Source organism: Pseudophryne corroboree, chromosome 4 (genome assembly GCF_028390025.1).
Source record: "Pseudophryne corroboree isolate aPseCor3 chromosome 4, aPseCor3.hap2, whole genome shotgun sequence".
NCBI lineage: Eukaryota > Metazoa > Chordata > Amphibia > Anura > Myobatrachidae > Pseudophryne > Pseudophryne corroboree.
This window is the reverse complement of record NC_086447.1, coordinates 816,736,704-816,750,665: the sequence shown is the minus strand read 5'-3', so window position 1 is coordinate 816,750,665 and position 13,962 is coordinate 816,736,704. Positions and strand designations below refer to the sequence as shown.

General features: G+C 50.5%; 1 protein-coding gene across 3 annotated transcripts in view; it reads left to right on the top strand.

Annotated features, from left to right (window-relative positions):
* LOC134910441 (uncharacterized) overlaps positions 1–5,240 on the top strand; it is a 145,545-nt gene extending 140,305 nt beyond the window's left edge. For all 3 annotated transcript variants that reach the window (XM_063918474.1, XM_063918476.1, XM_063918477.1), the window contains exon 10: positions 4,838–5,240. In XM_063918474.1, the coding sequence (XP_063774544.1) occupies positions 4,838–5,157 (320 nt within the window). In that variant the 3' untranslated portion in view covers positions 5,158–5,240. The remainder of the gene's footprint in view (positions 1–4,837) is intronic.
* Positions 5,241–13,962: the final 8,722 nt, after the last annotated feature.

Here is a 13,962-nt window from a genome sequence, read left to right as displayed (position 1 = left end):
CCTGATGGGATGTAATTAGATATGAATGCTTCTGAAGGTTATGTGGGTGGTTCAGGAATTTGATAGGCTTGCCTGAAGAGGTAAGTTTTTAGGGAACTCTTGAAAGTTTGGAGGCTAGAGGAGAGCCTTATCATGCATGGGAGGGCATTCTATGGGGTGGGTGCTCCCCGAAGAAAGTCCTGCAATTGTGAATGGGAGTGAGTAATCCGTGTTGATTAGTTGGGAGATATGTTGAGATAAGCAATGAAATATAAAGTTATTGACCAAACTACACCAACATATATGGGAGTAGAATTATTTTATATTGAATACGGCAGAATATGGGCAACCAATGGAGGGACTGACGGAGAGTATCAGCAGATGATGAACTTCTTGCTAGGAAGATCAGCCTCTCAGCTGCATTCAGAATGGATTGTAGTGGTGAGAGTCTTTTCTTGGGAAGACCAGTAAAGAGACTATTGCAATATTCAATGCGGGAGATAATGAGAGCATGGATTAGTTTCTTGTGTAAGATAGGGTCGTATTTTGGATATGTTTTTTAGATGCATGTAACGTGGCTTAAAGACAGATTGACTATGGGGAACAAAGGACTGTTCAGAGTCAAGGATGACGCCTAGGCAGCTAGCTTGTGGGGTAGGGTATATTGTAGAGTTGTCAACAGTTACGGGGGGTCATTCCGAGTTGATCGTAGCTGTGCTACATTTAGCACAGCTACGATTATCTTCCCTGACATGCGGGGGGATGCCCAGCATAGGGCTAGTCCGCCCCGCATGTCAGTCCGCCCTCCCCCCCCCCCCCCCCGCACAAGTACAAAAGCATCGCACAGCGGCGATGCTTTTGTAGTATGGAGAAACTCCCGGAAAGCGCAGCTCTTGCGTCTGGCCGGGAGTTGATCGTCGCTGCCCCTTGTTGCAGCGGCTGCGTGTGATGTCATACAGCGGCTGCGGCCCGCCCCCCGCACGATCCGGCCATGCCCCCATAACGGCAGCCAAACGCCACCGTGCCACCCCCTCCCGCCCAACGACCGCCTCTGCCTGTCAATCAGGCAGAGGCGATCGCTAGGAAACGACGGCCGTCGGCCATGCGCCTGTGCACTGCAGTGGCGGCGCATGCGCAGTTCCGACCCGAGCGCTGTGCTGCGATAAACTGCAGCAAGCGATCGGGTCGGAATGACCCCCATGGAGAGATGAGGATGGTAACTACTCTTGGCTGGCAGGAATATAATTAATTCAGTTTTGTAAATGTTGATTTGAGGTAGTTAGATGACATCCAACATGAAATGGCAGAAAGGCATTCAGAAACACGGACCAAAACCGATGGTGACAACTCTGGTTTGATAGATAGATTTGAGTATTATCAGTGTACAAATGATACTTAAATCCAAAAGAGCTGATTAGATTGCCAAGAGATGAGGTATATATTGAGAAAAGCAGAAGACCTAAAACTGAGCCTTGTGGTACTCCAACTGATGGCCATCCCAATCACTCACTGGGATCTAATGTATGTTATCAATGACCGTTCTAGTCAGTGGTCGAAGTACAAATTTTGAAGTGGGATTATAGAAAAGTGAAGGGTGTCATAATGCGCGTGCCGTAGGCGTGCTCCGTAAAAAGGGGGCATGGTCGCTTAAAAGAGGGTATTTCCTTAAGCGTAGTGTACCTCACCATATACCCCTTATACACATTATGCACCACAATAGTAGGACCCTTTATACTATCTAGTATTGATGCCCCTTACACATGATGCCACACAGAATGAGCCAAAATTTACATTATGCCAATGGCCGTCTACACATAATATGCCAGGTACAGCCAAATATACACATCAGACCAGGTACAGCCACTTACACACATTACGCCACAGTACAGCCCCTTACATTACACCATGGCAGAGCCCCATAAACACATTACGCCATGGTAGAGACCCCTACATTACGCCACAGCCACGGTAGAGCCCCTTACACACATTTTGTGTGGGTGTGCTACTGCTCCTCGATCTGTGCTCTCACACACCCTCCCCCCCCCCCCCCAGATAAAGGCAGCACTCACTGCAGGGACATGGAGGGGGTGGAGAGGAAGACAGCAGGCCTTGGGCTCCAGCTGCGCTGGTTGCAGGAGGCAGGCGCACACATTTGGGCGCCTGGCCAGCTCCAGCAGCGGCGGTGTAAACCAGGACTCCAGTGGTGTTGGTGATGGCATGAACACTATTGCTGGAAGCAGGGCCGGTGCTAGGGTCTTTGGCGGCCACCTGCAAATTATAAATTTGTACCCCCACTCCCTTCTATATTTTGCAAATAAAGGGGTGTGTGTTCACACTGAAGGTGATAGAGGGGACATACATGGGGTGACGGACATACACATGAAGACAGAGGGGCATACACAGGGTGACAGAGTCACATACACGGGTTGACAGAGGGTCACATACATGGGGTGACAGAGGGGCATACACAGGGTGACAGTGGCACATATACACAGGGTTAACAGTGGGTAATGCACTCTGATGACAGTGGGTCATATTCACAGAACAGTAGGACAGTGGGTCATGCACAGGGTGACAAAGCTTGTTCCCGCTGTGCCAACCCCCTGCCTCCCTTTAATCTGAGTTTTTGCTACTGCCAGCCCCTATATTATTTTAGCCCCCACCCACTCTCTCCCCATTAGCCACTGAGGTGGCCAGCCACCACTGGATCCGACAGGCAAGTCCACAATGCACCCCCAATTCACATTATCAGCCCAATTGTGCCCCCTAATTCACATTATCGAGGAAATGTAATAGGGTCCGATCATTTACCAACTTGGTTTTCCCTGGTAAATGATTTCCACTCTAAAAATATGGGCAATCTCAGCTGAAATCCCGGACCTCCACAATCTCAGACCTTATTACATTTCCCCGCAAATGTCACAATGCACCCCTAATTCACATCTGCCCCATTGTGCCCCCAATTACCATTATATGCCGCAACGCACCCCCAAGTCACATTATCTGCCCACTGTACCCCCAAATCACATGTGCCACAATTCACATTATGTGGAGCACATTGCCCCCAATTCACATGATATGCCCGATAAAGCCCTCAATTCACATTACTGACCTCATTGTGTCCCCAATTCACATTATATTCCCCTATGCATCCACAAAAAAAATCAAGTAATACCACCCCACTGTTCCGCAAATAACAACATGTGCCCCACTGTGCCCACAGCTTAAAGGAATACATCAGCTTCTTTCTTACATGTTCTTCTCCCTATTTCTCTTCATTCATCTTTTCCCTCTGTTCTTCCACTGTCCTACAGCCAGGGACAGCTACAGAATGATGAGATCTGGGCAGACAGGACTCTGTACTATTCAATCCGCCGGGCAGCTGGTGTCAGTACGCATGCCCAGGCTAGCGCATGCGGAGTGGCTGATGGTCGTCAGCTGTGGCAACCACTCTGCAACCACCCCATCCCCCAGGGCATGGTGTGCATTGCCGCCGGTGGTACGGTCCAGCGTGCGGCGCAAAAGTATTTGGGAGAAGTTATTGACTGCTGAGCATGCGCAGCTCAGCTTCTTCCGTCTCCTCCTGTTGCTGGCACCGCGGTGCTCACACTAAAGCGATCGCGGTGCGGCCAAAGAAGTTAAGCAGGGAACTTTTCAATGGAAGGGTTGGGGGAATGTACCGGGGCCCACTTGAACGCATGTGGCCCGGTACATGGGTACTCGTAGTATCATCGTTTTGCCAGGCCTGCAACAAGTGCAGCTGGGATGAGCAGAGGTGTGGGGGGTAGGTGGGAGAGACTGGAGACTGAAGGACGACCTTCACTTTTCACGCTGGCTGCTGGCAGCCTGGCACCGCCCGCTACCTGTCACACAGTGTCAGGTGCAGGCTCTGGTAGCCGGCAGCAACATTGGACAGACAACAGCAGAGCAGGGAGAGCGCCTATCCTGGCTGGCGCCTCCCTGCTTTGCAGGCCCTTGCTGAGCGGGTAGCGCCGCCACTGGCCGGAAGGCTGGACACTCCCCCCTCCTCCTGCTGCTCATTCCCCCCCTCCTCCTGCTGCCCAGTGCTGCTGCTGCATCTTCGAGTCTGCACACTGTTATTCATTAAAAAAAAAAATTCAGGGTCAGTGGCGAAGTGCCTGTATACCAGACCGTTGCATACTGGCCCACTTCGACCACTGCACACCTAATTTACTTTTTATTCCATCTACACTTCACATAACAATAAATAACAGTATTTCCACTATCCTTGCTTTTCATTTTAATTCTCAGCTAGCCGTCTGCCAAGCCTTTAAATGCCTCCAAATAAAGAGGTCATGCCCTGTTGGTTGCATAAAAGTTAGGGGGGGTGTATCAAGTCTTGTGAGAACTGGACAAGTGGAAAGTTGCCCAAAACAAACAATAAGCTTCTCTCTAGCATTTATCTAGTACATTCTGTATAATAATAGGTAGAAGTTGATTGGTTGCAGTGGGCAACTTCTCCATCTATCCTCTTCTCCAGAAAGTTTGATACTTCTCCTGTAAAAGATCGGGTAGTTTAGGTACAGTATGATTATTACCATGTTCCTTTGTTTTTGTTTTTTATTTCCTTTATGTTCAATAACTACATTTTAGAAACTTATTTTTTTACAGTAGCACCTTAAGTGCCTGTTCCTTGCACCTCTGGGTATTCTACTAATTGACCCCTTTTATAGGAACTGTATGACTACTAATTGACCCCTTTTATAAGAACTGTATGACTATATATAATATGACAGAGCAGCATTTTATCTTGCTACAAGTAACCTCTTCCTCTCTGTAATGCCTGCCATCTGTTTTCTGATTTTGCTAACTCTTGTTTTCTTTTCATGACCAACAGAAATATACTCCTTATCAGAACAGCTGGAGATTCTCGTTGGTTCCATCAGCAGTGTTGCTGCCACCTTGCTCCTCTTTGTAGCCATTCTCTGTATTATTAAACAAAGGAGACGTGCCAAAGCTAAGTTCAACCTGCAGAACCGGACAACAATGCAGCATGGTGCACATGTAAGAAGTCCATACACTGTTAACCAATCTGAACTTGGCCAAGCCCTATCTGTTCCCACTATGCACCAGTCACTCCAACATACTCGAGAACACTACCCTGCCAGAGAGACCTCAAGCACAGTAGAACTGACTGTTGAGCAGACAGCATGTTAATACTATTTGTTAGACAGTGACTGCATCTGAATTCCAGGTGCAACTAGGTTAAGCTGTGCATTAATTAAACAAATACAAAAATACACTGTTTACTTGTGGTAACATCGCTATATATTTACTACTAATCAGCCTTTCCGTAAATGCATACAATGCATTCAGGGGGAAATCATCATTTTCAAGGTAAGGTCATAGAATATAGTCAACACATATTATTTCCCTTGTACCACTTTCATTACTTTTGTTTAATGAGGTTTCTTTTTCAGCATCAATAGACACAAAACATGCGCGTGTAATATCCCAATTTACAGTAATGTTCATTCTAGCACCATGCACCTGTCACAACCCGTGCAGTTCCTCATTTCTGCCTGGTGTGTCACTCACTGCTCTGGTGCTTCTAGCACACTGTGGTCTGTATCTCAGCACTAAGACACAGACCATTGTGTGCTAGAAGCACCAGAGCAGAGCGCGACACCCCAGGCAGAAAAGAGGAAATGCATGGGTTGTGACAGGTGCAGGGTGCTAGAATTGATATTATGTAGTGGTTTCCAAACTGGGTGCCGTGGCAATCTAGGGTGCTGAGGGCCACTTACAGGGGTACCACAGGTTGGTGGTCCGAGACAAAATCAAACTTCTGGTCCTTGTGATTGGCACTCACCAGCACTGGTTTTGCCTACCATAAAATAAGTGGACAAACAGAAGTGCAACCCTGTCCACCACCACCACCAGCACAATACTGGATGACCACTAAACACAATTTAAATTAACAATCTTGCTGATACTCTAGGGCAGTGGTTCTCAAACTCGCTCCTCAGGACCCCACACAGTGCATGTTTTGCAGGTAACCCAGCAAGTGCACAGGTGTATTAATTACTCACTGACACATTTTAAAAGGTCCACAGGTGGAGCTAATTATTTCACTTGTGATTCTGTGAGGAGACCTGCAAAACATGCACCGTGTGGGGTCCTGAGGACCGAGTTTGAGAACCTGTGCTCTAGGACGATGTGATTCAAGAAACTTTGGGGACCACTGGCATAGTAGCAGGAATGTAATTTGCAAGTCTGTGTTACCATGTATAAATTATACCTCATATAAGGGGTGATGTATCAAACATTCTAGTGGAGAAGTTGCAAAAAGCAATCAGTTTCTAGCTATCATTTATCTAGCACAGTTTATATAATGAATAAAGCTGGCTGGCTAGTAAGGACAACTTTATTTTATCTCCTGCCCCCAACCACCCCCAATACCCACTTCCCAGCCTTTCAGATGAAAGTGTGACTTATAAGTTCCACAGCTACCACTTGCATTAAGTACAACAAGGCTGTTTCTTCCAGAGACGGACTTAATTTTGTGATAGGCAGACTCAGTTGTGGTGTCCCCCCAGATCGATGCACCCTAGGCAGCTGCCTAATGGTAGAGGCGGCCCTGCTACAAACCACACTTACTATTTTTATGAGTTTGCCTGTCATAGTATGGCCACTTTATTTCCCATCAACTTAACAACCTACTGTAGTATATCCAGATTTTTGCAACACTTGTATTGATTGATGTGTCCTGGACCATATGAATACAAATTTAACAAATTGTACTGTAGATCAGTGGTTCTCAAACTCTGGGGTCTATTCATGAAGCAGTGAAAAGTGTGGAGAAGTGAGCCAGTGGAGAAGTTGCCCATGGCAACCAATCAGCATTCAAGTAGCATTTATAATTTGCATACTATACAATTGCATGGAGCAGCTGATTGGTTGCCATGGGCAACTTCTCCACAGGCTCACTTCTCCACTCTTTTCACTGCTTCATGAATAGACCCCTCTGTCCTCAGGACGCCACGCAGTTCATGTTTCCTTGGTCCCCTGTGGATCTTTAGAATGTGACAGTTGGTGATACACTGTGCACCTGCCAGGGGACCTGGAAAACGTGAACTATTTGGGGTCCTGAGAACTGAGCATGAGAACCACTGCTATATACATCAGAAATCACACACAAAAAAAACATTTGTAGATTTTTAGATTTTTTCCCAGATATAGGGGTATATGCAATTAGCGGCGAATCGTGGCAAATTATCGGCCGTTTTTCAATTCGACACAATTCGACAGTCTAATTTCGGCAAGTGGGTGCCGAAATTGACCATATGCAATAAAAAACGGATTCGACAGTCCCGCTGACGAAAAACGGCCGATTTGACGGATTTTGTTCCGTTTTTTTAAAAACTGGTAAAAACGGGAAAAAACTCGGAAAAAAATAGCGTGGGGTCCCCCCTCCAAAGCATAACCAGCCTCGGGCTCTTCGAGCTGGTCCTGGTTCTAAAAATCCGGGGGGGAAATGGACAGGGGATTCCCCGTATTTTTAAAACCAGCACCGGGCTCTGCGCCTGGTGCTGGTGCAAAAAATACGGGGGACAAAAAGAGTAGGGGTCCCCCGTATTTTTTACACCAGCATCGGACTCCACTAGCTGGACAGGTAATGCCACAGCCGGGGGTCACTTTTATACAGCGCCCTGCGGCCGTGGCATTAAATATCCAACTAGTCACCCCTGGTCGGGGTACCCTGGGGGAGTGGGGACCCCTTCAATCAAGGGGTCCCCCCCCCAGCCACCCAAGGGCCAGGGGTGAAGCCCGAGGCTGTCCCCCCCATCCAAGGGCTGCGGATGGGAGGCTGATAGCCTTGAGAAAATGTAAAGAATATTGTTTTTTCCTGTAGTACTACAAGTCCCAGCAAGCCTCCCCCGCAAGCTGGTACTTGGAGAACCACAAGTACCAGCATGCGGGAGAAAAACGGGCCCGCTGGTACCTGTAGTACTACTGGAAAAAAAATACCCAAATAAAAACAGGAGACACACACCTTGAGAGTAAAACTTTATTGCACACCTGCCGACACACACATACTTACCTATGTTGACCCACCGACTGCCACGTCTCCTGATCCGACGATCCGGGGTACCTGTGAATCAAATTATACTCGCCTCAATCCAGTGTCCAGATATAAATCCTCGTACTTGGCAAAAAAAGAAAACAAACAGCCGAACCAGCGGACTGAAAGGGGTCCCATGTTTACACATGAGACCCCTTTCCCCGAATGCCGGGACCCCACGTGACTGCTGTCACCGAGGTCCCTTCTGCCAATCAGCGAGCGCAACGTCCTGGCACTGATTGGCTGCACGTCTGAGCTGTCAGACAGCGCCTCGCAAAGCCTCTCCATTATATTCAATGGTGGGAACTTTGCGTCAGCGGTGAGGTCACCCGCGGTCAGCGGCTGACCGCGGGTAACCCCACCGCTACCCGCAAAGTTCCCACCATCTCCTATATAATAGCCCTATTCTGTGATCTTGTGATTCATTTGCAAACGCTGGGCGGAGTCACAACAGTGGGCGGAGTTAGTCAAATGAGTCACAGATCTGGCCAAATCTATAGGACACTAGGAGCAGCTGCAGAAGCAGATAGTATGGACATGGCACAGGCAGGGTGCATACCTTCCAGCTTTTTCTCTCTCACACACACTCACACACACACACACACACACACACACACACACACCGAAAAGGGGGCGTGGCTTCGCGGGAGGGCCCCCGTTTTCGTCAGTGAGGGGGCATGCCCAGCGCTCTGTGAGCTGCTGGCATGGCCCCAGGGGCTGATTATGAGTCCGGGGGGCACAGGGTACTTGAGACAGGGGAGCCCTATCTCATTGCTGTGCCTGCGGTGGGTTGGGGGCGTGGCCTAATCGCGGGGCGCGAGGCCACGCCCCATTATGCAAATTCCGGGATTTTTATTATTATTATTTTTTTCTTTTTTTATGGTATTTTGGCCCCTCAGCTAGAGGTAAATCCAGAGGAGGTGGTCGCTCCCCCCTACACACCCGCACAGGCAGAAGAAAGCAGGGAGACCCCCCCCCCCCCCCCTTAATCCGGCTCTGCTGCTGGAACCCCCCCTTAATCCGTACCCCCTGATGCCCCCTCTCCCTCTGTCTCCACTATTCACCGCTGCTCTGCTAAGCAGAACAGCGAGTACAGGAGCTTTCCAACTGCTCCCCCCCCCCCCCCCCACCGCAGGACACTGCGACCCGCGGGTGGGACAGCGGGACAGACCCCAAAAAATGGGACTGTCCCGCGAAAATTGGGACATTTGGGAGGTATGGGGGTGTGTGAGGGGGTATGCCATACTTGACCCCCACATCAGCATACTCAGCAGGGTCTCTCTGGCAGGGAGGAGCGTCACATTCTGGCACACTCCACGCTTCTTAGCTGTAGTTTTGTGGGTCACCAGCCGCTGTGCACTTTCCGTACTGCCTCTGTTATCTCCAGCCCCTGCGACCCCACCGCTAGCTGCAGCGCTGCCACCCGCAGTGAGTTGCGCCCAGCTCCTTCACACACTTTAGCCGGCGGGTAGCGCTGCAGAAGTCCGCGCTGCTTGCAGGCTCTAACCCCCTCCTCCCTCCAGCATCAGCGTCTCCTGGGAGCTAACCAGTCACTCCCAGTCTCCCCTTACCATAGTGCCCAGCAGCCGTGAGTTCCGCGCCACGTGCATGCTATGACCCCCTCCTCCCTCCAGCCGCAGCATCTCCTGGGGGCTAACCAGTCACTCCCAGTCTCACCTTACCACAGTGCCCGGCAGCTGCGCGAGGTCTGCGGTGTGTGACTGAGGAGGGGGGAGTGATGCGGACGGGTAGAGGAAGCAGGAATACAGCCTAAGAGAGTCAGCCATGCCAAGTCTCCACCAGCAGCAGATGCCAACAGGTTGGAGTGGAACAGCAGCAGCCAGCAGCAGTGACTCCGGTAAGACACATCTGTCTGTCACCACTGTTCTGTCCCTAATACCAATCTCTCCCGTGCCCTGTGTTCTGTCATGTCCCTGTAATCCCTGGCCTTGACCTGCCACCCTTATCCTGGCCCTTTCACCCTTATCCTGGCCCTGTCACCCTTATGCTGGCCCTGCTACCCCTATCCTGGCCCTGTCACCCCTGTGCTTGCCCTGTCAACCCTATACTGGCCCTGACACCCCTGTCCTGGTCCTGCCGCCCCTACACTGACCCTGTCACCCCTATCCTGTCCCTGTCATTTCTGTCCTGGCCCCGTCGCCCATGTCCTGGCCCCGTCACCCCTGTCCTGGCCCCGTCACCCCTGTTCTGACCCTGTCACCCCTGTTCTGACCCTGTCACCCCTGTCCTGGCCCAGTCAACCCTGTTCTGACCCTGTCACCCCTGTCCTGGCCCTGTTACTGCATACCCTCCAACTACCTTTTTGGCAGGTACAGTACCCGCAGCACCTCCAGACCTCTCCCCAATGCACCACACCTCCGCACCTTCCCCTCCACCACATGCGGCACTCCACCCCTCCCCCACATGCTGTGCCTCCAGACCCCCTACACCACCCGCGGCTCCCACTCCTCCGCCCCTTCACCACCCCCAGCAATCTCCAGGCCCCCTCCACCATTCACCCCCCTTATGTCTCCCCCACACCTGCCCCCTCCACCCGCAGCATCTGCAGACACCCTCCTCCATCCACGGTCCCCCCCTCACCCACCCATCCCCCACCAATGGCACCCCCGCACCTGCCCCACCATTACCTGCAGCACCTCCGGACCTCCTTCCCCATCTGCCGCAACACCCGTACCTGCCCCTCCCCTACCCATGGCGCCTACGGACCCCTACCCCACCAGTGGCACTCCCGCCCCTTCCCATCCCACAGCACCTCCGGAACCCTTCACCCATCTGCAACATCCCCACACCTGCCCCTCCCCCACCCATGGCACCCCTGCCCCTCCCCCACCTGCAGTGCCTCCGGACCCCTCCCCCATCTGCATCCCCCACTCCTCTGCCCCTCCCCCACCCGCAGCACCTCCCAACCCTTCCCCATCTGGGCCCCACCCCCACTTCCGCCCCCCCTCCATCCGCAGCATCTACAGACACCATCCGCAGTACCCCCCGCACCCGCTACATTCTGTACATTGTGGTCTGCAGGTGCTGTTCACGCCGTCGCAAGGGGCTGCGCCTCCTTCACCATCGCACACCCTTTCATTGTGCAATATTTAACCACTAACAAAGGAATGCAGGTGATACTCCATATAACACAAATATTGAACCCCAGAAAGGCATGCAAGGGTTAAGGGGGCGTAGCCCCTTGCGACGGTGTGAAGAGCGCCCGTAGGGCGCGATGAAGCACCTAGTTGAAAGTAATGGAGAGGCTTTGCGATGCGCTGTCTGAGGTCACACGCGCATACAGCCAATCAGGTGAGTGCAACGAAGTAGCGCTTCCTGATTGGCTGAAGGGACCTCGTGACAGGAGTCACGTGGTGTCCCGGCATTCGGGGAAAGGGGCCTCATGTGTAAACATGGGACCCCTTTCAGTCCGCTGGTTCGGCTGTTCGTTTTCTTTTTTTGCCAAGTACGAGGATTTATATCTGGACACTGGATTGAGGTGAGTATAATTTGATTCACAGGTACCCCGGATCGTCGGATCAGGAGACGTGGCAGTCGGCGGGTGGCTGGGGGGGGACCCCTTGATTGAAGGGGTCCCCACTCCCCCAGGGTACCCCGGCCAGGGGTGACTAGTTGGATATTTAATGCCACGGCCGCAGGGCGCTGTATAAAAGTGACCCCCGGCTGTGGCATTATCTGTCCAGCTAGTGGAGCCCGATGCTGGTGTAAAAAATACGGGGGACCCCTACTCTTTTTGTCCCCCGTATTTTTTGCACCAGCACCAGGCGCAGAGCCCGATGCTGGTTTTAAAAATACGGGGGATCCCCTGTCCATTTTTCTCCGGATTTTTAGAACCAGGACCAGCTCGAAGAGCCCGAGGCTGGTTATGCTTTGGAGGGGGGACCCCACGCCATTATTTTCCGGGATTTTATCATTCCATCTAAAAAATAAAAAAATAAAAAAAAATAAAAAAATATATAAATAATACTTGTGCCTCCCAAAAACACAAACCAAGTACCTAATCCCTTCTAATATAAATAGATATGCTATTACCAATAAAAAAAACACCAAAAAAAACATGTTTACAATTTTTTTTATTAGATTCCCCCACCAAAGTGTGGCGGAATTGAAAATGACGAATTTACTGTCTAAAAGCACTGTTGTCGAATTTCCAAACTTCAATTGAATATACTTTTGTCGAATTGCCGCATTTGTACCATTGCAGAAAAGTCGAATTTGACAAATGTCGAATTTCAAAAAGTCGAATTTTGAAAGTCCGTTTTTTTGACGGAAAGTACTGAATTGCATTGTCGATTTTTTTTTTTGGGCGAAAAAGTCCAGTTTTTCGCCAATTTCGGGAATTCGACCGCAATTGCATATACCCCATAAAGATTCCTCAATCCACGCCCATACATTACAGATATTTTTCAGTGATTTGCAGATCATTTTCAGCAACATCAGATCTGCCAATCCTAAAAAGCTCATCAGTTTGTTAGAAACAGTCTGGAAATCTGCTGATTGTTACCATACAGTCAGGGGCGTATCTAGAGAGGAGGGGACCCGTGTGCAGTCTCCGGGGTGTGGGCCCCCTCCTTTCCCGTCCCGTAGCCGGCAGCAGTGCTGTTAGTGCTCAGTCTGATCGCTAGAGACTCTGGCACAGTGCCAGAGTCTACAGCGCATGCGCAAGTCACCAGGAAAAAGGTGCGGCGGCCTTTTTTTTTCTAGACCTGCGCATGCGCTGTGTACTCTGGCACTGTGCCAGAGTCTCTAGTGCTTAGACAGAGCACTAAGCTCTGCTGCCGCTGCCGGCAACGAGACTCTGGAGAAGGGGCCCACACCCGGACACCAGAAAAATAAGTATATAGAAGAAATGGGTGCAGTGTGTACGATGTGGGCCCCCTCTGGACATAGGGGCCCGTGTGCGCCGCACACAATGCACCCATTATAGATACGCCAGTGCATACAGTAGCAATCTACACCTCCAATTGATCTGTGAAATCCAAAATGTTGGACAACCTGATTTACCACACACTCACTTTTTGTTTGGAATCTGCGATTTGTGAACCTCATACATTGCAGATTTATTTACACAATCATCAGCAGAACACCAAATTGTCCCAATTGATTGCTGATGAATGGGGGACTATAGATTAATAAAGAGGTTAAAGTTGGGAGGAATGGGGTGGAACGGAGTTCCACCACCTGTAATGCTAACCCCCCTTCCCCCTTTCCTCAGGTCCAGACGGCTTCATGGTCCTCCAGCTGTGGCCCGCCCCTCCTAGTACTCACACATGCTGTGTCTGTCAGACCGCATTTGTCCCCTCCTCAGGTCCCACTGGCTTCATTTTCCAGGACAGCGTATGTGATGCCATGTCGTCATTGTCACTGAAGTGAAGAGCAAAGAGGAGGAGCAGGCTCTGTGCACTACTACTGTGACGTAATGTGAATAAGGGGTATTACTATGTGGTGTAATATGAATCAGGGGCACTACGTGTGGCGTAATTTGAATTGGGGGTGCTATTGTGTGAAGACACCCCTTCTTTGTGTGACCACTGTCAATTTATAAAGTATGGAAGGTAGGGCACAAATTTATAGTTTGCAGGGGGGGGGGGGGGGGTGCTGAAACCTTAGCACTGGCCTCAGAGCCGGCCCTAACCAATATGATGCCCTAGGCAAGATTTTGGCTGGTGCGCCCTAGCACCACCGCTGGTTCCGCCTCTGACCTTGCACCTCTTTCTCAGCACCATCACCCCTCACCCATAACAGTCCTTATTTTGGTGTTTATACCCCCTATATTTTAAATAGGAACAGTTTGCACATTTGGTGCACAGCCCAAAAAGGGGTGTGTTTTTGCTGGCAAGGGGCATGGCCACACAATAGTACCCCCAATTCAAATT